Here is a 26103-nt window from a genome sequence, read left to right on the forward strand (position 1 = left end):
GGACAGAATATTTGAAAGGAAAATGCTGTGGCTATTCCAAAGAGGCACAACTCACCATCCTGTGCTGGGCCCTGGCCAGGATCTACCAAACACTGCTCGGTACTAGGCAGTGCCATCAGGGGGAAGAGAGGGACAACAGAGTGACAGGCACCGCGGCTACCCCAACCCCCGTTACAGGCATTGCGGCTGAACCAAAATCTTGGTTTCGGCAGAGATAGACTTAATTTTGTACCTAGTACCTGGTTACTGCTGTGTTACGGATTTCGGATGAGAATAATGTGGGTAACACATTGATATTTTAGTTGTTGCCAAGCAGTCAAGGACTTTTCAGCTTCTGACACTGTTTTGCCAATGAGAAGGTGTGGGGCATCCGAGAAGCTGGGAGGGGACAGCCAGGACACCTGACCCAAACTGCCCAAAGGGATATTCCACGTTATAGAATGTCATGTTCCATATATAGCTGGAGGGGTTAGCTGGGAGGCAGGGCACATCCCTGTCCAGGGAAGGGGGCATGGACAAGGCGTGAGGGAAAGGTGTCCCTTCAGTGAAGATGTTGTATGTCACCCAGGCAAGTGGACCACCATGGAGAGAGGTATCCAGTCCCTGAGGGAATTAGCCGTGCGGGAGATGGTTAATGATGACCTGGACAACGCACAGTTACCCGCAGATCTTGATGAAGTCCAATGTACCCGACCCATGTGGCGGACATTTGTACGGAGCGCACCATCGTCGTACACCAACTCATTGGCAGTGATGGACTGGGAAGGCGAAGAGGCACCAATGGTGGATGAAGTGGCTGGCCGACTCTGGCAATATGAAGAAATTCTCTCTTCCTCATCTCAGCTGTGGAGAAACTGTCCCAGAAGGTCCAGCAACTCAAAGAGAATCTGTCCTACTGTCCACCTGTACAGACCAGTATCTCAGCTATTCGGAGTAAGGATTCCTCTGCCCGGGAGAGAGGATATAGAGGGTGCACACCACAAGGAACCTTGTGGTTTTACCTGTGTGATGACAGAGAGGACATGAGGAAGTGGGATGGAAAAGCTCCCTCGACCCTAGAGGCATGAGGATGTGAATTGCAATGCACCACAATCACAAAAAGGGATCCTTCCAGGAAAATTGCTGTTCCACTTCCCAGCGGGCAGTTCCCCAGACCAAGTGGAAGGTCTGATCATACTTATGATCCTCATGAAGGCACCTCTAAGTCATTTTTACAAGAAGCAAGTAGCAAATATGATGAGCAGGACTAGAGGGGCCCTGCCTCCAGCCAGGTGGAGGAGAGGCACAACCGGGTTTCCTGGACCGTGTGGATCCGATGGCCTGGCACGTCAGACCCCCAGGAGGACAAGGCTCTAGTGGACACCGGTGCACAGTGTCCCCGAATGCCATCGAGCCGTGAAGGGGCAGAACCCATCTGTATTTCTGGAGTGACAGGGGCATCCCAACAGCTGACTGTACAGGAGGACAATGTGAGTTTAACTGGGAATGACTGGGAAAAGCACCAGGACCCAGAAGAAGAACGATTTCAAACGGGGCCCTGAGCAACGACAAGCCTTTGAACAAATTAACCAGGAGATAGTCCATGCGGTGGCCCTTGGGCCAGTCCGGGCAGGACCAGATGTTAAAAACGTGCTCTACACCACAGCTGGGGAGAACGGCCCTACCTGGAGTCTCTGGCAGAAAGCACCAGGGGAGACTCGAGGTCGACCCCTGGGGTTCTGGAGTCGGGGATACAGAGGATCCGAGGCCCGCTACACTCCAACTGAAAAAGGGATTTGGCAGCATCTGAAGGGGTGTGAGCTGCTTCGTAGGTGGTTGGTCCTGAAGCACAGCTCCTCCTGGCACCCCGACTGCCAGTGCTGGGCTGGATGGTCAAAGGGAGGGTCCCCTCTACACATCGTGCAGCTGATGCCACATGGAGTAAGTGGGTGGCACTGATCCCACAGTGGGCTCGAATAGGAAACCCCAGCCACCCAGGAATTCTGGAAGTGATCACGGACTGGCCAGAAGGCAAAGATTTCGGGATGTCACCAGAAGAGGAGGTGACACGCGCTGAAGAAGCCCCACCGTGTAATAAACTGCAGAAAACGAGAAGCAATACACCCTGTTCACTGTCGCATTGTGGGAAAGCATCGGAGGTGGAAGGCTGCTGTGCGGAGTCCTACACGACGAGTCGCGGAACTGCTGAAGGAGAAGGGGAATCGAGCCAGTTCACGGAAGTGAAAGCCATCTGGCGGGATTGCTTTGGCTCAAGGACCCGGGTACGCTTGGTGGGTGATGCGGAAGGATGGGGAAGTCCGATGTGTGCCTCAAGGGGATCTGATTTTGGGTGAGAAGAGCCAATGAATTAAATTGTGTGACGTTAGTTGCTAAATACCCTGCCATTGTATGTCGTCACTACTACAATCGCTATATGCCACAACAGCGGCATTGCAGTAAGAATCACCCAATTAATGAAGGATGAACTGTGATGCAATCAAACAAAGAGCAGCAATGAGGGAACCAGAACTGGCCTCAGCAACCGGCGCCCAGCAACTTCCTTGAAGTCGACACCTTCAACCCGCAGACCGTGGGCACAGGCCGCGCCAGATCCACCAGCCGCGCGCTCTGGATGCAGCCGCAACATCCCAACAGCACCCACCATCCCTCCTGCCCTGAGAGACGGTTCTGAGAGACAGAGCCTGAAGTCACAGACTAAATGAACTCAACGGGCATTTTAGAGAGATGGCCCATGCACTAAGGCAGTGATATCTGTGTATATCTCTCTATCTCAAAGACAGGGAAAGTGGTGGTGATTAGTTGGACAGTGCAGGGTCTGGGCATGACGTAGATGGCACAGAGTAAGGGGTGGATAATGTCCTGGTGTTTGGCTGGGATAGAGTTAATTGTCCCCAGGAGCTGGGAGGGGACACAGCCAGGACAGGTGACCCAAACTGGCCAAAGGGATATTCCCTCCCATATGATGTCATGCTCACTCTATAAGGGGGGAGCTGGCCAGGGAGGGCAGAACAGGCTGTGCATCACCCGCTTTGTGTGTTCTGTTCTCAGTCCTGTTGCTGTTCTTCCCCTCTCCCTTTGCTGTCCCAGTAAACTGTCCTTACCCCAACCCACCAGTTTTACCTTTTTCCTCCCATTTTCCTCCCCATCCCTCTGTGGTGCTCAGCTGCTGGCTGGGGCTGAGCCACAACAATTCCATAGCCCAGGAAAGGGATCTGGGATTTCATAGGAAGAGCCGGTCCCACTCACAACTTCAGAAGAAATGCCCCGGTCACGGCAGTTGGCCCAAGGGAGTGGCCGGCCCCTCCATGCCACCCATGCTGGCATTGGAGATATTGCCCACCGCCAATACCGTCACACGAGCTGACTCATCCACTGTGTCACTGGGATGAACTGGGGGTCACTGGGATCTCTACCCAGGCAGGGATAACCAGATTGGTCACTACAGACCACGCCACTGTGCTGGAGCACGGCTCACTGCCAGACCCGCTGTCACCTCAGACCCATAATGGATCTACTGCCCCTGTATCCTACAGGGCTTGGCAGCAAGCAGCGCCATGGTCCCTTTGGGGACACGGGGCCACCCTATCTGCCGCTGTCACCCCCGCATGGCTAACACTACAGTCTAGGAACACTCTGCAATCCTGAGGGACAGTAGTCAAGTGAGAAACTGGCCTAGAGGAGCAGTGGGATGTCGTGTGTCCCCCCAGGGAGCGGCTCTGACACTGCTGTCCGTCCTGCAGGGCAGGGAGGTGGCCGGGCACTGCTCGGTGCTGAGGATTACACCAGGACACGGCACAGGCATTTCCTCGGTGCCCAAAGCATGCTGCCCACAGCAGCCTCCCCTGCAGCCCATCAGACCTCATGAGTGGCCAGGAATGAAAAATCTGATAAGCAAACTGGTTCCCCACATCCCTTGCACATAGAGGGACAGAGACTTAGTGATGTCAAATAATTACATCAAGCAACTCAGTGAAAAAAACCACCCAGAAAACTAAACTCAAGAGTCTTAACAGCTTCTCCATTTGGTCTGCACAGCGATGCCACCAGGACCAATTTCCTCTTCTGCACACAATTCATGCTTCTGAGCAGCTCACATGATGTACACAGGCCTCTGGGTGCAGACACGCACGGTTCAAGTGATTCCTGGGAACGCTGGAGCCACACCTGGCCTGGCTTTCATCGCTTATTGGGCTCCAGTTACCCGTCTGCCTCTGGGCAGGTCTCACTCCATGACATTTGAGGTAGCTAGCAGAACTGGTCTTCCATACGATTAGTTACAGTGGGATATTTGCACATGACTAAAGGAGACCACCTGCAGTTTGGAGAGTGGGGGCTTCCTTCTGCAGCGGGGCCGAGCAGAGGAGCTGCTCCCGTGCAAAAGCCGGCGTCGGTGTGCAGCAGCCCCAAGGAGGGATCCTCACGTGGACTGCTGCTGCAGCGCAGGTGTAATCTTACCCGTGAAGTGTTTCTAAAGTGACTCTCCATCTGTGCAGGCTGGTCCTGAGGGAATGAACTCTCATGGATGTTTCTGGCTCTCACAGGCTGGCCTTGTCAGAGGAAGGAGTGCTGCTTGGACTTCAGAAACACCTGCAGCACCCTCGCAAGCAGAAAATATTGTGGTTTGATTTGTTCTACTTATTTTCCAATGGAACGCTCACGTGTTTACAACCTGATCGAGGGGTCAGCAGATTTCCTCACCAGGGTGGGTTATTAAACAAGCATGGCCAGGACGCGATGTGGTCTCAGAGATGCCACGCTCTCTTCATCCGGCGTCTTGGTCAAGGAACTTTGTCAGTGAAGTCAAGAGCTACTCAGGAATCCCACCTGGCTCCCCAGCTCGATCCTCTTCTCTCTGTCCTCTTCACCATGTAATTGTATTTCCAAACGCAAGGGGTCAGCTCCAGCATCAAGTAATGAGTGAGCTCAGCTGCTGTTTGCAGTTCCTCTCACCGGGCTGCAGGAGACATACCTGGTAATCTCCCAGGAAGGTCAGCCTGGGAAAATTTTGTGCATCAGCCAGGAGATATGAGAGTCTGAGGAATGGTAAAGCATTTTGGATCACTGGAGGCTTCTATAATTTGTTCTCTATCGTGGTATCCAAGCTTTTGATTCCTTCTGCGATCCAGGAAAGTTCCTAAAATCCGGCAGCAGATGGTTCACAACCCCAGTGCCCCACCATGTGCAAAATCAATGCTCACAGTTTCTCTCCAGGGACACAAGCAGTTTGGATCTCTCCTGCTGTCATTTCTCCATCATCCCTGATACCGCTGCCCTATTTCCCAGTCTAACCACAGGCTGGACGGCTCTCCCACCCCAGCCACGGATGTGGCAGTTCTTGTCTGGTGGTCTGAGTTCTGCAGGACCAAGCAGGAGCACATTTGCTGGAACTGCTTTGGCTGAGGTGGCCACAGGGCTAATGTTTTTCTCGGATGCCTGAGCTGCTGAGCGAGGAATGCTCCTGCCCGCGGGTGCCTCCGGGGCTCCTTGTGGCTGGGGCTGCCGGGGTGCTGGCACGGCGGTTGCGGGCTGGGCCGTCGCAGGCTGTTGGAGTGCAGCCAGGGCTTTCTGGCGGTCGTGTATTTTCTCGTGGCGTGAGAGGTGAGTTCTGCGTGTGAAACATTTCTTGCAGGCGGAGCAGCAATACGGCCTGTCCCGCAAGTGGGTTTGCAAGTGCCGCTGAAGGGAAAAGGTGCAAGAGAAACTCTTTTTGCAAAGACTGCATTTCAGCATAGGCTTCCTACGAGACTTAGGACTCTGCTGTCGCGAGAAACACATGCTGGACAGGCTCCCTCTGTCCTGCTCCTCCTTGGCCTGGCTGAGCCAGGGCCCCCCAGCACATGTCCCGTTGCCCAGGCTGTGGGCACCTCCGCAGAAAGCCCCACAGAACTTCCTCCTCGGCCGGATCCTCAGCTCTGGGTGGACGTTCCCCCAGACCTTGGCCCCAAAGGCCCTATCTTTTATGTGGATGCTCTGGTGAAGGTCCAGGTGGCGTTTGTCCGCAAAGCTGATCTCACATATCGTGCATTCGTAGGGTCCCTCTTTGGCATGGCTCCGCTGGTGGATGATGAGGTTGATTTTCAGACGGAAACGCTTCCCACACTCAGTGCAGGGGTGCGACCACTCGCGCACGTAGCCGCGCCGACAGTTGCCCATCAGCAGGCTGCTGCTTTCACACCTGCTCGGCTTCTTCTTGCTCTTGGCCTTGGCCTGCTCAGTTTTGGGGCACTTCTGGATCTCTGGGTCAGGAGAAGGTGCAGAAACCTCTTGCAGCACCTCAGGCTCCTCTTCCTTCACCTTGATGCTTTCAGAAGCCCCTCCACATGCTATTTCATTTTCCATTAAAAAGCCTTCCTCTGAAATGAAACAACACAAGTGTTGCTCATTCCTGCTCCCAGGACAAACCAAGGTTGTGGTTAAGTCCCAAAGCACCTAGCAGGCTTTTAACAATAAAGGAGTTATAAACAAATCCAAGAATGCAGTTAAGAAAGGTGCAGATGCCACCACAGCCCACACACCCTGAGCAACCCAATGTCATCTTGGTGGACAGATCTCTTGCTCTCAGGAAGAACCAGGCTGTGGTCTGCTGCAGTGTCGTCAGGGCCAGTGGCTCCAGGGAATCCACCTCTAAAACCCTGACACAAACAACGGCCACAAGATATAGCAGGAAAATAGATCATTAAAGAGTGACAGCCTGCAGTATTTCATGAAATCATCACGGAATAGTTTGGGTTGGAAGGGACCGCACAGCCCATCCAGTCCCACCCCTGCCATGGGCAGGGACACCCTCCACTAGCCCAGCTTGCCCAAAGCCCCATCCAACCTGGCCTTGAGCACTGCCAGGGAGCCAGGGGCAGCCACAGCTTCTCGGGGCACCCTCTGCCAGGGCCTCAGCACCCTCCCAGGGAAGGATTGCTGCCTCCCATCCCATCTCCATCTCCCCTCCTGCAGCTTCAGGCCATTCCCCTTGGCCTGTCCCTCCCTGCCCTTGGCACCAGCCCCTCTCCAGCTTTCCTGGAGCCCCTGCAGGGACTGGAAGGGGCTCCAAGGTCTCCCCGCAGCCTTCTCTTCTCCAGGCTGAACCAGCCCAACTCTCTCAGCCTGAGGTCTCCAGAGCAGAGGTGCTCCAGCCCTCGCAGCATCTCCGTGGCCTCCTCTGGACTCGCCCCAACAGCTCCGTGTCCTTCTTGTCCTGGGGCCCCCCGAGCTGGACGCAGCACTGCAGGGGGGTCTCCCCAGAGCGGAGCAGAGGGGCAGAATCCCCTCCCTCGACCTGCTGCTCACGCGGCTGGACACGCAGCCCAGGACACGGGTGGCTTTTTGGGCTGCCAGCGCATGTTGCTGACTCACGTGGAGCTTCTTGTCCCCCAACACCCCCAAGTCCTCAGAGCTCTCCATCCGTTTTCCACCCAGCCTGGAGCTGTGCTTGGGATTGTCCTGACCCACGTGCAGGACCTTAACCTTGGCCTTGTTGAACTCCATGTTGTTCGCATGATCCCACCTCTCCAGCCTGTCCAGGTCCCTCTGGACGGCATTCCTTCCCTCCAGCATGTTGACCCACCACACAGCTGGGTGGTGTCGGCAAACTTGCTGAGGGTGCACTCGAGCCCACTGTCCATGTTGCCAATAAAGGTGTCAAACAGCGTCGGTCCCAATACCGACCCCTGAGGAACGCCACTCGTCACTGGTCTCCACTTGGACATCGAGCCGTTGACCACAACTCTTGAGTGCGACCATCCAGCCAATTCTTTATCCACCAAGTCCTCCATCCATCGAATCCATGTCTCTCCAATTTCAAGACAAGGGTGTCGTGCGGGACAGTGTCCAATGCTTTGCACAAGTCCAGGCAGATGACGTCTGTCACTCTTCCCTTATCCACCAACACTGTAACCCCATTGTAGAAGGCCACCGAATTTGTCAGGGACGATTTGCCCTTAGTGAAGCCATGTTGGCTGTCACCAATCACCTCCTCATTTTCCATGTGCCTCAGCATAGTTTCCAGGAGGATCTGCTCCTTGATCTTGCCAGGCACAGAGGGGAGACTGACTGGCCTGTAGTTCCCTGGATCTTCCTTTTTTCCTTGTTTAAAAATGGGGGTTATGTTTCCCCTTTTCCAGTCTGTGGGACTGCCACAACTCCTCAAATATGATGGAGAGTGGCTTAGCTACTTCATCTGCCAGTTCCCTCAGGACCCGCGGATGCATCTCATCAGGTCCCATGGAATTGTGCGCCTTCAGGTTCCTTAGATGATCTCAAACCTGATCTTCTCCTACAGCGGGTGGTTCTTCATTGTCCTAGTCCCTGCCTTTGCCTTCTGCGACTTAGGCGGTGCAGCTGGAGCACTTGTTGGTGAAGACTGAGGCAAAAAAGTCATTGAGTACCTCAGTCTTCTCCATATACTGGGTAACCAGGTCTCCCATTTCCTTCCAGATAGGGTCCACGTTTTCCCTAGTTTTCCTTTTATCACTGACATACCTATAGAAGCTTTTCTTGCTGCCCCTGATGTCCCTGGCCAGATTTAATTCTATCAGGGCTTTAGCTTTCCTAACCTGACCTCTGGCTGCTTGGACAGTTTCTCTGTATTCCTCCCAGGCTCCCTGCCCTTCTTCCACCTCTGCTTCCTTTTTATGTTTGAGTTTGCCCAGGAGCTCCTTGTTCATCCATGCAGCCCTCTGGGCATTTTTGCCTGCCTTCCTCTTTGTTGGGATGCATCTCTCCTGAGCTTGGAAGAGGTGACCCTTGAATACCAACCAGATGTCTTGGGCCCCTCTTCCTTCCAGGGCTTTGTCCCATGGTATCTACCAAGCAAGTTCCTGAAGAGGCCCAAGTCTGCTCTCCTGATGTCCAGGGCAGTGAGCTTGCTGTGCACCCTCCTCGCTGCCCTGTTGATCTTGAACTCCACCATTTCATGGTCACTGCAGCCGAGGCTGCCCTTGAGCTTCACATTCTCCACCAGCCCCTCCTTGTTGGTGACAACAAGGTCCAGCACGGCACCTCTCCTCGTTGGCTTCTCTATCACTTGGAGAAGGAAGTTATCATCAACGCATTCCAGGAATCTCCTGGATTCCTTGTGCTCTGCTATGTTGTCCCTCCAACAGATATCAGGGAGACTGAAGTCTCCCATGAGGACCGGGGCTTGTGAACGTGAGACTGCTCCTATCTGTCTGTAGAGGGCCTGCACCAGACCCCCACTATAGTGTCCCCTGTCCCTGCCCTCCCTTCAGCCCTGGCCCATAAGCTCTCGGTGGCTCCTCACCCACCCCCACGCAGAGCTCCATGCATTCCCACGGGTCATTGACATAGAGGTGACACCCCCTCCTCGTCTGCCCTGCCTGTCCTTGCTAAAGAGCCTGTAGCCTTCCATTCCAACACTCCAGTCCTAGGAGCCACCCCGTCACGTCTCCGTGATGCCGATGAGATCACAGCCCTGCAGGCATGTGCATGTCTCCAACTCCTCTTGTTTGTTCCCCATGCTACGGGTGTTTGCACAGAGGCATTTCAGTTGGGCCCAGATGAAGCTGACTGACTGGCTGGAATTCCTTTGTGCTGCACTTCAGGTGCTCTCCTGCTGACCTGCGATCCTTCTCCCGGCTCTGGGCATCTCTTGCTGGCACTGGCATCAGACTGGTAGGAGTGGGATGGACTGAGGTTCCCCTCCCCCGGCAACTTTAGTTTAAAGCCCTCTTCACCAGCTTGGCAAGCCTATGACCAAGATGCTCTTGCCCTTCTCTGACAGTCTGTTCCTCCTGCTGGTCCTTGCCACCACAAGCTTCCATTCTTCTGCATTACTGGCCCCCTCCCTTCTGTGTGTGTGCTGGTGGGGGAGTTTTGGGCTGTTTGGCTGTGGGTCTGCTGCAGACTGCACTTGGAACCAACTAACTCCTTCTCAGCCTCCCTGGTGTTATGCCACGTTCTCACCACCTCCTGCAGCTCAGCCACCACTGAAAGAGGTCCTCCACCTCCACCTTCTGTAGGCAGGTCTGCCCCTGTCCCTGCCCCAGGAGAAAGGTCCAGGCTTTTCCCACAGCCTGAGGTCTGCACTGCAGCCTGTCCCTCCAGCAGCTCCGTCTGGGTGGAGGCATTGGCCGGAGCTGCAGCCTTTGCTCTCAGACGAACACCCACCATCCTGCCTCGAGGCTCAGGCAGGATGGGTGCCCTTGACCTGTCACAGCACGGGGCCTGCTTGCTGGCTTATGTGTACTTCAAGTCTCCCACTTGGCCAGTGGAACGTCCCTCCTTCGAAGAGGCGCCCTCCCTGCTCGCCCTCCCGCACCAAGTGCCGTGCCGTGCCATGCCCTGGCTGATGCACCACGCCCTGTTTGCTCACTCTGGTTGTGGCGCTCCTGGTTGCTCACGATCCCTGGGCCACCTTGTGTAGCTGTGGCGTGGCCTCCATGGCTCTGGCAATGCCCAGGCTGCGTCAGCATTTCCCACAAGAGCTGCCGGCTCCTGGCAGGTCTCTGCACTCCCCTGGCATTTCCCTGCCTGAGGAAAACCCCGTGTGCAGAGATCTGCTGCTCCGCTGCAGGTCGGGCTGGTTCCGGAGCAGCTCCCTGTGGCGAGGGGCTCCAGGCCCTTCACTTCTGTCAAGCTTGGGACTGCCAGCAAATGCCAAACGTTGCAGGCAAACTGGCTCCTGTGAGGGCTGTGCAATACCAACGGTTGTGCAAACTCTCCATGCCCCACCTGCAGCCAGGCCCTTCAGCTGGCATCAGCCATGCCCAGAACCAGTGCCGTTTAACTCTGTGCACCAGTGCCAGAAACAGGCTCTGAGTCCTTGGAAGAGCAAAGTGCTCTGCGCGTTAGCTTGGCAAAGCTTCCGGACTAGAACAGAGAGTGTCTGCAAATGGCCACCCCCCCTTCCTACACCCCCTGCTCCCTCTGCTTCTGGCTCAGAGACGAGGGCCATGCCATGGGAAGCATTAGGCCACCGGAGCTCAAGGCCAGCTCTACCGTAACGCAGCAGAGCTGGAGGAAGGAAGCATGCTACTGCGACCAGCTCTCCCCCAACTTCTGATAGAAGGAGCCCCAACTGGACTGTTGTTCTTTCCACGGAGACAATAGGGCTGAAATGCCCAACACCAGCCCTGTCCCTTGCCAAGCAGTAAAAGAGAGGTCTGAAACTTTCTTCTCCTCCCCATTTCAAGCACATTAGCGAGCTGGGAGCTGCTTACTTCCTGCAGGACCCAGTGTCTCCCCTGCACAGGGTTACTCACCACTGTTGGACTCAGCCGGGTCCTCTTCCATCTCTGTCTCAGGCTGATCTTCCCTGCGCAGCTCCTCTTTTTGCGCACTCAGGGACATGACATTCATCACCAGGATGGGGAGTTCTGTTTGCAAAGAAGAGTAATTTTAAAGACCTGCGGAGAGCTCACATCTTCCTGTTTTGGCGTGATGCTGACCAGAGATGTGTTGGGAGTGTGCAGAAGAGCCAGAGAAAGCTGTGGCTCGAGAAATCACGACACGTTACGCCAGGGGAGGTTTAGATTGGATATTAGGAAAAATTTATTCACCAAAAGGGTTCAAGCACTGGAACAGGCTGCCCAGGGAAGTGGTGGAGTCCCCATCGCTGGAGGTATTTAAAAGACGTGTAGATGTGGCACATCAGGGACATGGTTTAGTGGTGGACTTGGCAGTGCTGGGTTAATGGTTGGACTCCATGATCCTAAAGTTTTTTTCCAACCTAAATGACTCTCTGATTGTATGGAAAGCATGTGAGGTGTTAGAAGGAAATGGAGTGAAGCCACACACAAGGACAAAAAGCAGAGGGAGGGCTGGGAGAAAAGGCACCAAGGTGCTGCATGCTGTCATCTTTGCAGAGCAACCTCATCCCTCCTAAACCCTCCCCACCGATCCTACAGGTAGTATTCCCATATTGCCTTGTGTTTGGGCCCTCGACCCCCCTTCCATTTTCCCTGGCAGCACCTTGACAACGCACCCCAAGACTTCTGCTTTTCCTTGGCAATGCTCCTCTTAAGCACGGTGACCTGCCATGCCCTCTCCCACAGACACTGCTGGGAGACCTCCTGAGAGAGCTGGGACAGGAATCACCTGGGGAAGTGAGTCCTCCTGGCACCCATGTAACTTACCTGCGTCAGCTTCCGTGGGGACTTTGTCTTCTCCCAAAGCCTCTTCCACGTGGTTCATCTCTTTTGGTGTCTGTGGGGACTCCTGACTGTCTCCCATATGTGTCAGCGGGGACTCCTGACTGTCTCGGACACTTATCTGCGAGGGCTCTTGACTGTCTCTGATACGTGTCAGTGGGGGCTCCTGACTGTCTTTGACGCAGAGCTCTTCATCCCTCTCGATCTGGGACAGGACGTCAGGCTTGGACACAGCACAGTCTGCTCGTGGGGCAGAGGAACAGAGGACAGCGTGTTTCATCAGGAACTGGCTGCACCTTTATTCTGTTGAACTCTCAAAGTGACCCTGCTCTCCCTAACCCCAGATCTAGCAGGCAGTACAGACAGACACAAATATATTATCTGTGCTCTAACCAGAAAGGTGGTGCTGCTCTCCTGACCCTATGGCAGGATCTCCCCACGAGCACAGCTGTAGATCAAGTACAGAGGAAACCTAAGTAACAGAACAATTTTTATCTCAAAGGAGAGGGACAGCCTCTGTCTGTGTAACATCTTTTTCCTCTCCTCCTGGGAGCACTTGACAAACAAACCCCCAAACACACACTTGGGGCTTGTATCGTTTCTGGGTAATGATGCCAAAAGGACAGAGCCTGCCCTGCCCTCTGCCCCCGCCAGTGCCCACCCGGCCTCTCCTGGGGCTTCTTTAACCCCTAACCCCTCAGTCCTACAGGGAAGAGCCCTTGATCACAGCTCTGCCCACACATTTCTTCTTCTCCTAGCTCTGTCAGGTTCTGCCTGTCCCTTTCTAGCATCTCCTACCTTCTTACCCAGCTTTCGCACTCTTAACAATTGATTTTTCCAACTCTCCCATGCCATGCCCCAAAGCTCTCCTGACCACTTCTGCCCCCCCCAGCACTAGCAGAGCTGCTCCAGCCTCCTCCTCCTCCTCCTCCTCCTCCCCCCACTGCAGGTTCCCAGGTTCCTCGCTTCCCACGACATCTCCTCTCTCACCAAGGCAAGCAGGAGTGTGTCTGGAAGCCCTAGGGCTCATGCATGCAATCAAGTGATGAAGGATTGCCAAACTGCACAGAAACAGGACTGGAAGGGATCACGGGAGGTGTGTCGCACGACTCAACTCAATCCCAGCCCCTCCTGACAGGCTTTGTCTGGTTTTATCACCTGACCAAGCATAAACGTTCCTCTTGGAAGAAAGACTCAAGGTACTCCATGGAGGTTTAGTCGATACAGTCAACAGACCCTCAGAGCAGTCAACATTTCTAACAAAGACACTACTGGGAGATCTCCTGACAAAGCTGAGACGTGAACTGCCATCTCCTCCTGGCACCCACTGTAGAAAATAGCTATAAGAAAATTTATGTTAACCAGAAAGCTACTCAAGGCCTAGAAGGAAAACTTCCAAAGGGGGAAATGTAATCATGGGATAGAGGCCGTGAGACAGAAACTATAGAATGATTAGCTTAGAATAATTAGTTTGTAACCAAGGTAACAGGTAATGAAGCTAACTGACCATGGCAATGTACAATGCTGCTATGTTCCATGTACAGTCCCTACCCAACCGGACAATAGGCCCGGGAATATTAATCTTATGAAGTAAGTTGTTATGGAGAGGTGTATCCACAGCGAGGAGACTGTGCATGCCTGCAAGAAGAGGGTCACCCAGCGAGCACAGGTGTGTGACCACTGAGGACCACCAGAGACCCCTTGAGGACCACCGACTCCAATCACTGAGCATGCGTGACGGGGAGGAGAATATGGAAATGGATTCCAAGAAATGATTATCATAGGACTGCCTTTTCTGAGAAAAAATGATGACTATGTATGTTTTGATTCTATATAACCTATGTGTTGGTAATCACCTGGCATGCACGTTGGGTGGAGCTGTTTCCCCCATGCATCCAGCGCTGCAATAAAGCCAACCTAGGGTAACTCACGTCTGGTAGATTTCTTATATCCTTTTACACCCACCTAACTTATCAGTGTCAGCTTCCACGGGGACTTCATCTTCTCCCAAAGCCTCTTCCACCTGGTCCATCTCTTCTGGTGTCAGTGGGGACTCCTGACCGTCTTGGATGCCTGTCAGCGGGGACTTCTGACTGTCTTTTACACAGAGCTCTTCATCCCTCTCGATCCGGGAGAGGATGTCAGGCTTGGACACAGCATAGTCTGCTCACGGGGCAGAGGAACAGAGGACAGCGTGCTTTATTAGGCTACACCTTAGTTCTGTCGAACTCTCAGACATTTCAAAGTGACCCTGCTCTCCCTAACCCCAGATCTAGCAGGCAGTACAGACAGACACAAATACATTATCCGTGCTCTAACCGGAAAGGTGGTGGTGCTTTCCTGGGCCTATGGCAGGATCCACCCACAAGCACAGCTGCAGCTCAAATACAAAGAGAATCTAAATAGCAGAATGTGAACTAAAATCTCAGAGAGAAAGGCTGTGTCTTTAAAATTTTCCCCCCATTTCATCTTTAGCAGTGATCTGAAGAGCAATTCTTCTGAGCTATTGTTCTGGAGTAGGGACAGAAAACTCCGTACTCTGCAGAGATGTCTGCATCAGACAGAGCATGAGAGGAATGGGGTTGTTCTCTTTCTACAAAATATTGAAAAAAGTGAAGCCTCAACCTCAGTAGCTGCACAGAGCAGCACGTTACTAGTCATGCCCAAGAGACAGCTTTTGCTGGGGAGTATCTTACAAGTCAAATCATCCAAGAACATGTTGGGTGCCCTTAGAAAGACTGAGCATGATTAGGTCAGTTCTTTACCAAGGTACAAGGAAATGCCGCTGTCACTTTACAAAGGGGTAAATAGTCAGAAAACAAGAACTAGTTCAAGATCCAATTATCGAACTTCACCCAGCTAAATCCTGAACTGTGCTGGAAGATCACGATGGTCCCCTGACCCTGGAATCCACCTATAGTCACTAGGAGCAGCATCTCACATGGATATTTTTTAGTATTTATATTGTTTGTATTATTATCACTACTATTATTTACTACAGACATTTCTTACATTGCTTATCGCTTTACAAGCAGGAGGGAGGGAAAACACGTGGGTCTGACTGCCCAGCAGAGGTTCTGTCAGCTACAGGCCTGTAGCCCCACTGAGCCAGGCCACCACTCGGGCTGTGGTGGGAAGCAGTCCAGCTTACCCGCAAGAGCAGCTCATCCGGAGGCGCAAACCCTGTGCCTTACCCAGGGAGATCAGCGTCTCGTAGTTCCCCCTCATCACAGCCCTGTACAGATCCTTCTGCCAACGGTCCAGTCTCTCCCACTCCTGCTCATTGAAGTACACTGAAATGTCATCGAATGTGAGCGGTACCTGGAATCACAAGTATTATGTGCTCAGTGACTTCTGATGCGGTTAGATAACTGGAAACCAGGTGTGTGCAGCGAGGACTTGGCTTTGCTTGCTGGAGCTCAGGGCAGGCACAGAGCAAAGCATGCCTGGCCAGATCAGGGCTTGCGTGCGGCAAGTCCAGGACTCACAGGCGCTCAGCCACCCGAGCCCACTGCCAAGATCACTCTGGCATTTCCTAAACCCCCTCCACAACCACGGCAGTGGCACTGGTGCTTCCAGGGGCCAGGCCAGAAGTCATTACCTTGGGGACCTCACCCCGAGAGCCAGGGGGCAGCCGCAGGATCCAGAAGTTCCTGTTCTTCAGGAGATTCTCCACGTTGTCCAGCCGCTGCTGGAGGTGCCCGTAGTCCTGCAGGAGGCTGCCCAGGGCGGCCAGGTTGCTGCCCAGCTCCCCAACCAGGTTCTCGCAGGCCAGCAGCCTCCGCTCAGCCTTCTCCGTCCGACTCCGTAGCTCCTGCAGCTGCTGGGCTTCGGCCTGCCCCGCAGCGGCCCGTGGCCCCATGGCCTGCACCGCCTTGCGCCTGGGGGTGCCCGAGTCCTGGAGGCAGGCAAAAGATGAAGGGCAGTGGGGAGGAGGCCCTGGCCAAAGGGCAGTCGGGGCCTGAGGACCCGTTCGTGGGCCCAACCCCCCTGGCACCCCCAAGGGACCCCCCCCAGACCGTACCTCTCCAAGGGAACCCCCCCAGACCCTGGCTGCCCCCCGCCCCATCCCCCGGGACCCCTGGGACACCACCCCCAGCCCCCGGGACCGGCACCCCAGGGACACCACCCCCACACCCCTGAACCGGCACCCCTGGAGACTCCCCCCTCCCCAGGCTCCCCCGGGCTCTGAGGCCGCGGGCTCCGCGACTGGCGGGGCCCGTACTGGCGCTGGGCCCAAGGAGACCCGGCCCGCGGAACCCTGCGCTCTCCGGGCCCTGGCCCGGCCCGGCGCGGCCCTCACCTGAGCGGGGCCCCGGCGGGACATGGCCGCCGCCGCCGCCACCGGCCCCGCGCGCCCCGCGGCACCACCGCCCGCCGGGCCGCCAGGGGGCGCCGCCTGCAGCCGCCTGCGGAGGGGGGCTGGGGCGCCCCCTGGCGGTCGGGAGGAGGCGGGGCGGGGCCATGGCCCGGGGCGGGGCGGGAGACCCCGCCCATGGGGTGCGGGGGTGGGGGGGGCACCGGGGTGGGGGAGCACCGGGGTGGGGGGAGCACCGGGGTGGGGGGAGCACCGCGGAGGAGGAGCACCGGGGTGGGGGGCACCGGGGTGGGGGGAGCACCGGGGAGGAGGAGCACCGGGGTGGGGGGAGCACCGGGGTGGGGGGAGCACCGGGATGGGGGGAGCACCGGGGAGGAGGAGCACCGGGGTGGGGGGAGCACCGGGATGGGGGGAGCACCGGGGTGGGGGGAGCACCGGGGTGGGGGAGCACCGGGGAGGAGGAGCACCGGGGTGGGGGGAGCACCGGGGTGGGGGAGCACCGGGGAGGAGGAGCACCGGGGTGGGGGGAGCACCGGGGTGGGGGAGCACCGGGGTGGGGGAGCACCGGGATGGGGGGAGCACCGGGGAGGAGGAGCACCGGGGTGGGGGGAGCACCGGGGTGGGGGAGCACCGGGGAGGAGGAGCACCGGGGTGGGGGGAGCACCGGGGTGGGGGAGCACCGGGGTGGGGGGAGCACCGGGGTGGGGGGAGCACCGGGGTGGGGGAGCACCGGGGAGGGGGAGCACCGGGATGGGGGAGCACCGGGGAGGAGGAGCACCGGGGTGGGGGGCACCGGGGTGGGGGGAGCACCGGGGTGGGGGGCACCGGGGTGGGGGGAGCACCGGGGAGGAGGAGCACCGGGGTGGGGGGAGCACCGGGATGGGGGGAGCACCGGGGAGGAGGAGCACCGGGGTGGGGGGAGCACCGGGATGGGGGGAGCACCGGGGTGGGGGGAGCACCGGGGTGGGGGAGCACCGGGGAGGGGGAGCACCGGGGAGGGGGAGCACCGGGGTGGGGGGAGCACCGGGGTGGGGGAGCACCGGGCGGGGGAGGACCTCCGGAGCAGTTTTGGGAGATGGTCCCGCCTGCAGCATGGGGCTGGGGCGCTGCCGGCTCTGCCCGTGGCTGCCCGTCCCTGGGGGGTCACTGTCCCACCGGGGTGGCCCTGGGCATGGTGGGAGCGGGGCCACCCCAATGAGCAGGGACCAAACGCTCCCACAGGACACTGTTAGGGTGGCCACGACCTCAGGTGACCAAAGCAAGGGGGGGGGGCAGCTCCGGACTTGGGGGGCTGCTGTGATTTGAGGGCTGGTCCTCACCCCCCCGGCTCGGCACGCGGCAAAGGCCGACCAAGGCGTGCGTCAGAGCTGGTCGGTGTCAGGTCTGTCCCCCCACGCACCCAAGGAGCTCCAGGGGAGCCCCGGCCCCCCCGGGGACTAAACACCCCCACGTGAATAGTCTGTGCGTGTGCCGAGTCTGGTTTTGCCGTGCTGGAGGGGGGAGCTGCTGGGGGGGGGGGGCCGGTGGCAAAGCCCAGCGTCACCCACAGCCACACACGTCTCCCACTCGGAGGACGTGGGGAAGGGGTGTCCCCATCCCCCGGGACAGGGGCTGGGAGTGGGATGGGGGCGAATGCTGCGGCAGGGGCGGCTGCAAACCGTCTCCTTCTGGTGTCGCTCAATGCAACCCCCTCTTGGCAAATCCCTGCGTGGTTGATGTCAGCAGGACGGGTACTGTGGCACGGAGCCGGCAACACCCATCGCGTGTGGCATCGCGCCCCCGCCCAGCCAGCGCGGGGAGGGAAAGGTTGGACGAAGTGACTCCTGCTGCAAATACCAGGGTTTCAGGGCAGTTTATCTCACGTTCTCCCTGACGGAGCGTGAAACGTTGCAGGGACCTGTCAGCACGTGTGCTGGGAACTGTGCCGGGAAGCGTGCCGGGATGCCTTTGCCCCTGTGCCCACGCAGGACGGGCGCAGTGACATGCCCTTTCCCAGCCGTGTGCCAGCCCTGGAGCCCGGTGCGGCCACTTGCACCCGCCGTCCCCACACACCTCGGGCCTGGCCGGGGGTCCTGCCGCCGCCTGGCACAGCTCTACGAGGGGCCCGGGCACTCCGGGTGCTCCTGGGTACGGCGGCTTCGTCCTGTACCTGGCACCCGCCAGCTTCTGCTCTCCCTCTCCCCTGGCCAGCTGGCTCTGCTCCCCAGCCCCACGGCACGTCCCCGCAGTATCCGCGACCACATCCCTGTGCCCCGCGGACACGTGTGGTTTATTCCTGGCTCTGCTGCCCCAGCAGGGGCTGGGCAGGGACCCCCCGGTGATGTCCCCGCAGGCGCTGGTGACGTTCGAGGACGTGGCGGTCAGGTTCTCGGCGGAGGAGTGGGAGCTGCTGGAGGAACGGCAGCGGGAGCTGCACCGGAATGTGACGGAGGGGACATCCCAGCTGCTGGCCTCCCTTGGTAGGGTGCTGCCACGGTGCTTGTCCCAGCCGGAACGGGGATGGTGTGGGGGTCCCTCTCCTCTGGTCAGGGAGAGCTCAGGATCCGGCGGCCTGGGGGGCTGCCCTTCCTGGCACCCCCACCTCCCCTGTCCCCCAGGGCCCCCCGGCAGCCCAGCCCTCGGTGCCCTGGTGCGGCTGGTGAAGGAGATCCCTGAGTTTCTCTTCGGCGGTCCCAAGGCCAGCACGGAACTGGGTGCTGCCGGCAGTGAGGACGCGACAGTGGGCTCTGAGCAGACGGGCACAGGCGGTGAGTGCCAGGGCTGTGCCGGGTGGGCGAGAGCCCAGTCCTGCCCTGCTGGGCACCGGGGATGCGGGGGCTCTGCCTTGGTGCCCAGCAGTGTGTGATGGCAGGGGTGCGAGGGTGCTGGAGGCAAAGCCGCCCTACAGCCCCCGCCAGCCCCGGCAGCGCCTTCAGGGACCCGGGTGCGTCCCGGCGGTGCATAGAGTCCGTGGGAGCCAAGTGCTGAGCGATGGTGGAGTGGGGGCAGCACCCTCCAGCTGTGGAAGGGCTGGGCAGGGGGTCCGGCACTGGCACCCCAGGAGCACCCAGCCCCGAGCAGGGGTTTCTCCTAATGCCGGCACAGGCATCGCTGCAGAGTGGGGGTCTCCCCGAGGCCACTCTGCCTGCCTGCAGGATGAGCCCCCTGGCAGACCCCAGCCCCTGTGGAGCTGGGCTGCGCCAGGAGCCGGGGACTGGCAGAGCCTCACGGTGGAGCCGGGGACGGTGCGTGCAGCGGGTGAGTCACGGGGCTGGGGACCCTGGCACGGGGGTGAGGGGGTGCGGGCAGCCGGTACCGGGGATCTGTGTGTGTCCCTGGCCCCCTGATCCCCACCATGTCTGGGGATGCCCGGCTGCTGGGGCGGCTGGGAACGGGAATTTGCTTTCACAGTTGTAACAGAGGCACCAGCAGAGAGTTGCCCGCTCCGCAGCCTGGAGAAGTGCTTGGAGGAGCTGGCAGAGCGGGGGTCTGGCCTCCCCCATCCCATGGTGAGCAGGTCCCACGGCCCCGGGGAGAGACAGCGGGGAGAGCCCGGTGGTCGCCAGTCTCTGCCCAGCAGACGCTCGCTCAGAGGTGTGGCACAGCACGGCATCGTGCCCATGCCTTGGCACAGCACGGCATTGTACCGTGCAGCGTGGCAAGGCACAGCATGGCATTGAGCACATGCCATGGCACAGCACGGCACGGCAATGTGCACACACCACGGCACAGCATGGTACGGTGTGGCACGGTGTGGCACAGCATGGCGAGGTGGCGAGGCGCCTTACAGCATGGCATAGCATGGCACGGCATGGCATGGCATGGCACGGCATGGCACGACAGGGCTGAGCACTGGTCTCCAGCCTCTGCAGAGGCAGCAGGAGGGAGCTGTTTGGACCCCGTGCTCGCTGGCGCTGGGGTTTGGGTACCACCCCATGTCCCTCGTGGGTGGGTGCCATGAGCATGCTCTGCCCTGGGGTGGTGGCAGGACTCGGGGCGCCGGTGCTGAGCCCAGCAAGCTGGGGCAGATGCCAGGCAGACAGCGCTTGGCACTTGCTGTGGCTCCCAGGCTGTGCCGGGGGGTGTTGGGTGCGAGGGTGGGATGAGCCGGGTCCCATCGGCTCTTGCCCTGAGTGTGCCCCGCAGGCCCGGCCACCCTCCCTGGCCCCTCACGAGCCGAGTCGCCGGCAGCCGCTGCCCACTTCTGCCTGCAGTCTGGGGATGGTGCTGGGTGCTCCGGCTCCGTGGGCAGCATCTCCTCCGCCAGCACCTCCACCGGGGAGGCAGCAGGCTGGGGCCGGGACAGTGGGCTCTGCCGCAGCCCTGCGCCGCCGTCTGGTGAGGTCTTGGGGGGGTTCCAGGGAACTCTTGGGGGGGTCCCAGTGCATCTTGGGCAGCCCTGGGGGGCACAGTGCCAGGGCTGGGGCTGCACAGTGGGACACCAGGGCAGGATTCGGTCCCGGGGGGGGGGGGCGGCAGGACCGTCCCCTCCCTGCACAGCCCAACCCGCTGTCCCTGGGGGGCATTGTGCCTCATCACTGGAATTCAGCCCCTCCCCCCCCAGCAAGGTCCAGAGTCATGCAAGGATGTGGGTGGGGGTGCTGAGCCCCAGGGTCCCGGCTGGGGAGTGCTGCTTCTGGAGAGCAGGGGCTTTCCTGGGGGGGGCTGGGCTTTGGGGGGCATCCTTGGCGGGGGGGTGTGTGGGGTGTGTGTCCAATCCCCTGGGGCATCCCTGCAGGGCCAGGTCCCCAAGGAGCATCCCTGGGGGGCCCGGTCCCTGGGGGAGGGGGATCCCTGCAGAGGCCAGGTATCCCTTTGGGGTCTGGTCCCTGGGGGTACCTTTGTGCTGCTCAGGGAGGACGGAAGGTCCCCTCTGCCTGTCACACATAGGGGTGACGCTGTGGGGTCTCACCAGCCGGGTGCGTGGAGCAGAGCCCCCTGCGAGGGCTGCTCAACTGCCTGCGGGACATCACCACCCCCAAGCCCATCCCGGCCTGGCCAGGGGCTGCCGGCGGCCCCCAGGGGTCTGCAGGGCTGGGCACCGGGGGCCGCAGCCCCTCTGCGACGGGTGGGTGGCACAAGGGGCAGTGGTGGGGGCTTGGGGTGCTGGTAGCCCCTCTCCTGCTGGGGGTTGGCACAGGGGGTGAGGGCCCCCGGGGTGGGAGAAGGGGCTGAAGCCCCGGGGCAGAGGGAATGGCCATGCCTGGGTGCGTGGTGCTGGCAGCTCTGGGCCACGGTGCTGGGCAGGGATGACCCCATGGCCGCATGTCCCCTCTCCCGTGTGCCCCATGGCACCGAGCAGAGCGATGGCTGAGCCCCGGCATCGCCCCGACCTGGTGGGCATGGCGGTCCCTCGTCCCCCAGGGCTGGGGACACACATGGGGCCCTGTGCCAGCACCCAGGGACAGTCAGCACTGTGGGATGGGGGGTTTTGGGGGGCTGCCCCCTCTGACAGGGTGTCTGTGCCACTTCCCAGGGGTGATGGCACCAGCGATGCCCCCAGGCACCCTCGCCAAGACCCCAGCTTTGGGGTTGTGTGGCACCGCTGCACCGGGGGACACCCACCCTGCCGGCAGCACGCGGCCACCCACCCATCTCCTGGCCACGGGGATGGCGACCAAGAGACCCTCTGCAGAAGGTGCTGGGGGGCTGGGCTGGGGGGGTGGCATGGGAGGGGGCTGGTGGCACTGGGGCATGGGCTGAGCTCCCACCCTCTGGCTTGCAGCAGGGCCGGCAAGTGCCACGTCCCCACCGGGCTCCGGCGCGTGTCCCAGCGGCTGCAGCGGGGAGAGCTCGCCCAAGAAGAGGCGTCCTTTGGGGAGGCCCCTGGCCCCGCAGGAGCCCCCCGGTGAGGCCCAGGACCCACGGATGGAGGTTGGCCGGGTCTGCACCATCCTGGCAGAGGAGCTGGAGCGGCTGTGCCAGGACCTGCGGTCGGTGCGCAGGGAGGTGTGGAGTGTGCGGAGCCGCCTGGAGCAGGGCTGGGCGCGGGACATGGCCGCCCTCACCCACCACCACCGGTGCCTCCGCCTCACTGTCCAGCGGCTGGAGGGACGGTGCCGGGTGCTGGAGACCCGGTCCCAGCACAACAGCCTGCGGCCGCTGGGGCTGCCCGAGGAGACGGAAGGCGCTGACGGTGTCGCCTTCCTGCAGGCCATGCTGCCGGCAGCACTGGCCCTGACGCTGGCTCCTGCTCCGCTGCAGATCGAGAGGTGCAGCCCCACCGCCCCGGCACAGCTGCTGCTCTTCAGCCTGCTCCGCTTCACCGACAAGCTGGTGCTGCTGCGGACAGGCCGCCGGTGCCCCAAGCCGCCCAGCTGGGCCCGTGCCTGCCATGCCATCGTCCCCACCACCTGCCCCCCTTGCTGCCAGGCACCCTTTGCTGCTGGCCGCTGGGCCTGGAGGGTGATTGAGCCGCGCTGCGGCACCCGCTGCCCCACAGCCGGCCATGGCCGAGGCTCCGTGGGGGTGTGATCGAGCCCGGCCCAAGGGTGCCGGATCCTTCTCCCCACCGCAGCCGGTCCCGGTGCCATGTTGGCTCCTGCGTGGTGCTGAGCCCTTGCGGCTTCCTGCACCTCAGCATTCCTGCAGCACCATCCAGGAGCCCGGGCAGAGGGGCTGCTCGCAGCAGGATCCGGCCCCGGCTGGAGACGGGGTGGCTGAGCCATCTTGCTGGTCACGCCGGAGGAGCCAGCCCCGGTCCTGGCCGCTTGTCAGAGCCCACCCTTCCTTGGGGGACACCTCCTGCACCCTACGCTCCCTGCTGTGGCGCTCACCCCCTCCTGACCCCACAGTCCCCGTGGGTGTCCATGGTGTTCCCCCACCTTGATTCCTGCATTAAAACAGTGATGGTGACACTGCCGCCGCCTCCTCCATGGCTCCTGTGGCTGGTGACCCCGGCAGGCACCAGGGAGGGCTGGGAAGCTCCGTACGGCTCAGCCGGGTCAGTTCCCAGGGTGCAGGGCAGGTGGTGGGCAGGGGACAGGCTGAGCGGGCTGCTGCCCGCACCCATGGGGGTTCCACAGCTCGGCCCCTCTCAACTGGCAGCCAACCTGCCCGTGCCGCGCTCCCCACCACAGCGCGCAGCGCTCATTGGAGCGGACGGACCCCGACACGTCCCACCTCCTCTGCCAGGCAGCTTCTTGGCTCGGGCAGCCCATCGCCACTGTGCCGTGAAGCGGTGCTTGTGGGGCCAAGGCAGGAGAGGGGCTGCAAGTGCCGCTGAGCCGCCGCCACCCCTGTGCCGGCACCGAGCCCACCGCGGGGCCCGCAGCGCTGCCTGGCACATCAGCGCCGAGCCCTCGCTGCCGAGTGACATGGTGACCTTTCCGACCTGTCCCCCCAGGCTGACGGTGTGTGTCCCCCCACTGCCACCACCGTGCTGAGTCCCACGGCCCCCCAAGGCAGGGGATGGGGACAGGTCGCAGCCAACGGCCCCACGGCCGCTCTTAAGGGATGTCAGGAGCCACCGCCGCCAGCAGCCCCAGCCAGGACCCTCCTGCCCAGCTGCTGGAGCCCAGTACAGACCGGTAGCACCCAGTATGGCCTGTAAGGGATGTCAGAAGCCCTGGCCCCAGCCAGGACCCTCCATCCTGGCCACTGGAGCCCAGCCTGGTGCCGGGGCACCCGGGGTCTCTGCCCCAGCTGGGGGAAGCGGCTGCCGCCTTCCCTGTTGTGGGTTCAACCAGCAGCAAAGCTGAGATCGTGTCCCACAGACACATGGACAGGACACATGGACAGGACACACAGACAGGATGCACACACAGCGTTCCCCTGTCCCTGCCCGTCCCCGCCTCATCCCCCGTTACAGCCTGATCAGCTGCAAATTCCCGTTTGCTGCCGTTGCCTGGTAGCCCATCAACCAGTGCAGCTGCATCCATTTGCTTCTGGTTATTTTCTTCATTAACGCTAATTAGGCAGGGTGTGGGACTCCCTGTCCTTGTCTGCTCAGCCGAGGCAAGAAACCTGCGGAGGCCGGCGAGCCGCTGGCCGAGAGCCACGCGTGGGGCCGCGCTGTCCTTGCACCCTCCCATTCTGTCCCCACTTGCCGCTGGTTTTGGGGGGTGTGGGCAAGAGGGCGGGGGCTGGGGGTGAGGGGCAGCGCTCGCTGGGGAGGCAGGTCCGGCTGCGGGCAGGGGCAGGCAGCGCCGGTGCGGGGGGAAGGAGGGATGTGAGCAGAGGCCAAGCAGGAGGGGATCATCCAGTGCCACCCTGTCCCCGTGCCATGGGGGTGCCCAGGGTGCTGCATGTGCTGGGTCCCAGCCGCAGTGGTGGGGGATCCCCGGGGAGGAGGGGTGCCTGGGGTGGGCTGGGACAGGCACCCCACCCTGGGGAGCGTGGGAGCTGGGCCGGTGTGGGAGCAGCATCCCCAGTGTTGGGGTCGCCCCGTCAGAGGGTCACCCACTGTGTCCGTCCGTCCCCCCAGACACGCTCACTCCCTCCGGCTCATTGGCTTTATTGGGTGGCTTGGCAAAGCAGGGGGAGCTGCCCCTGAAAAGCACTTTGGGGGTGCGTGAGGGGGGCAGTGGGCTGAGCTTGCACAGGCTCGCTTGTGCCTGGGGGGGTGCACAGGCCCCCTTGGCTGCCGCAGGGCTGGGAGGGGGCGGGTGGGCCCTACAGCATGGCCTGGGGGTGGCCAGGCCCCCGGCTCTCTCCTGGCACAGAGCTGTGCCTGGATACCCGCACCGCTCCTCGCCGTGCCATCCGGGCGCTCAGCGCCTCCTGCAAGAGACAGCGGGGTCTGCGGGGGGTCCCCATGATGGCAGGATCCCCATCCCCAGGTCTCGCTGCTGCCCAGCGGACAGGGCTGGGGATCTTGTCGGGGTTCTGCCATTACCTGTCGTGGCAGCAGGATGCTGCCGGGGTGTCTCGCGGGCCATGACGGGTCCTTGCTCTCCCTCCTGGCTCTTTCCTGCGGGAGCGAGCACAGCGTCACCCCAAGCCCTGGGCAATAGGGAGGCCTGGGGCCAGCCTGGCCTCGGGGAGGACACAGCCAGGGGCTGCCTGCGGGCAGGACTGTGTGGGCTGACCCCTCCAGGCAGCTCTGCGGCCGGGGGCCAGCACCGCCTGGTGCGTTGCAGCACCTCTGGACCTTTCACCCTCCACCGCTGACTCCATACGCACCCGCTTGCCCGGCTGAACCTCATCGTCCTCACCGGCACGCCAGGACATCGACCGCGACTCCTGCGGGGAGAGATGTGGGTGCAGAATCGTTCGGTGCCACGGGGCCGTTGGACACCGTCGGGGTGACACCGAGGAGTTGATGGCAGCAAGTTTCCTCCTCCCCACACACACCACTTCCCCTGGCCCCCGTGGCAGCCGCCTCAGCAGTGCGGCATGGCCACGACCCAGCGCTACTGACTCACCTCGCTCAGGACAGAGAAGCACCCCGAGCAGGGTCTGTGGGGCCGGCGCCGGCTCCCGCTGCTCATCCCCTGCAGAGGGAAGGATGGTTACTGGCTCTGCCGGAGCCTGCTGCTGCCCAAGGTCCCTCTGGCACCTGCGTAAGCATCCCCAAGTCGGATCCCAGTAGGATCCCGGGCAGGGAGCGCTGAGGGGAGCAGGAGCTGAGGGGGAAACGGATGGCTAGCCCCCTTCACTGCCACCCCAGGACGAGGACCCGATTCCTGCCGTGCCAAGCGGTGCCCAAACCCTCCCCAGCTTCCCCTGGTTCATCCCTGCTCAGGGACCCAATCCCTGGCCGTG

The 26103-nt window shown here is 60.6% G+C and overlaps 2 protein-coding genes across 5 annotated transcripts; one reads left to right on the top strand and one right to left on the bottom strand.

The window, feature by feature from the left end:
* Positions 1 to 3881: 3881 nt before the first annotated feature.
* Positions 3882 to 16516, bottom strand: LOC104639729 (uncharacterized). The gene is made up of 7 exons (XM_075746963.1): positions 16405 to 16516; positions 15703 to 15999; positions 15296 to 15422; positions 14067 to 14264; positions 12087 to 12341; positions 11214 to 11327; positions 3882 to 6353 (listed from the first exon to the last, which is right to left on the bottom strand). The coding sequence occupies exons 1-7, from the start codon at positions 16426 to 16428 to the stop codon at positions 5242 to 5244; spliced, it is 2127 nt and encodes a 708-aa protein (XP_075603078.1). The 5' UTR covers positions 16429 to 16516; the 3' UTR covers positions 3882 to 5241.
* Positions 16517 to 18083: 1567 nt separating this feature from the next.
* Positions 18084 to 23247, top strand: KRABD3 (KRAB domain containing 3). Of its 4 annotated transcripts, XM_075746972.1 has the most exons (7): positions 18084 to 18878; positions 19017 to 19166; positions 19810 to 19992; positions 20545 to 20736; positions 21314 to 21466; positions 21875 to 22036; positions 22124 to 23247. In XM_075746972.1, the coding sequence occupies exons 1-7, from the start codon at positions 18740 to 18742 to the stop codon at positions 22870 to 22872; spliced, it is 1728 nt and encodes a 575-aa protein (XP_075603087.1). In that variant the 5' UTR covers positions 18084 to 18739; the 3' UTR covers positions 22873 to 23247. The 4 variants fall into 4 exon arrangements, with proteins under 4 accessions (XP_075603087.1, XP_075603085.1, XP_075603086.1 ...); XM_075746970.1 differs by having other exon boundaries at positions 18084 to 19166; XM_075746971.1 differs by having other exon boundaries at positions 18084 to 19166; positions 22127 to 23247.
* Positions 23248 to 26103: the final 2856 nt, after the last annotated feature.

The sequence above is a fragment of the Balearica regulorum genome, chromosome 2 (genome assembly GCF_011004875.1).
Source record: "Balearica regulorum gibbericeps isolate bBalReg1 chromosome 2, bBalReg1.pri, whole genome shotgun sequence".
In the NCBI taxonomy this organism is placed as follows: domain Eukaryota; kingdom Metazoa; phylum Chordata; class Aves; order Gruiformes; family Gruidae; genus Balearica; species Balearica regulorum.

Coding starts and splice junctions, on each gene's coding strand:
- LOC104639729 (XM_075746963.1), bottom strand. CDS start 16,428: ATGTCCCGCCGGGGCCCCGCTCAG. Junction 15,423..15,702: donor CTCGGGGTGAGGTCCCCAAG/GTAATGACTTCT, acceptor TTGTGATTCCAG/GTACCGCTCACATTCGATGA. Junction 11,328..12,086: donor CCCCACGGAAGCTGACGCAG/GTAAGTTACATG, acceptor CTTTGCAAACAG/AACTCCCCATCCTGGTGATG.
- KRABD3 (XM_075746970.1), top strand. CDS start 18,740: ATGTCCCCGCAGGCGCTGGTGACGTTCGAGGACGTGGCGGTCAGGTTC. Junction 19,993..20,544: donor CAGCAGACGCTCGCTCAGAG/GTGTGGCACAGC, acceptor TGTGCCCCGCAG/GCCCGGCCACCCTCCCTGGC. Junction 22,037..22,123: donor CAAGAGACCCTCTGCAGAAG/GTGCTGGGGGGC, acceptor TCTGGCTTGCAG/CAGGGCCGGCAAGTGCCACG.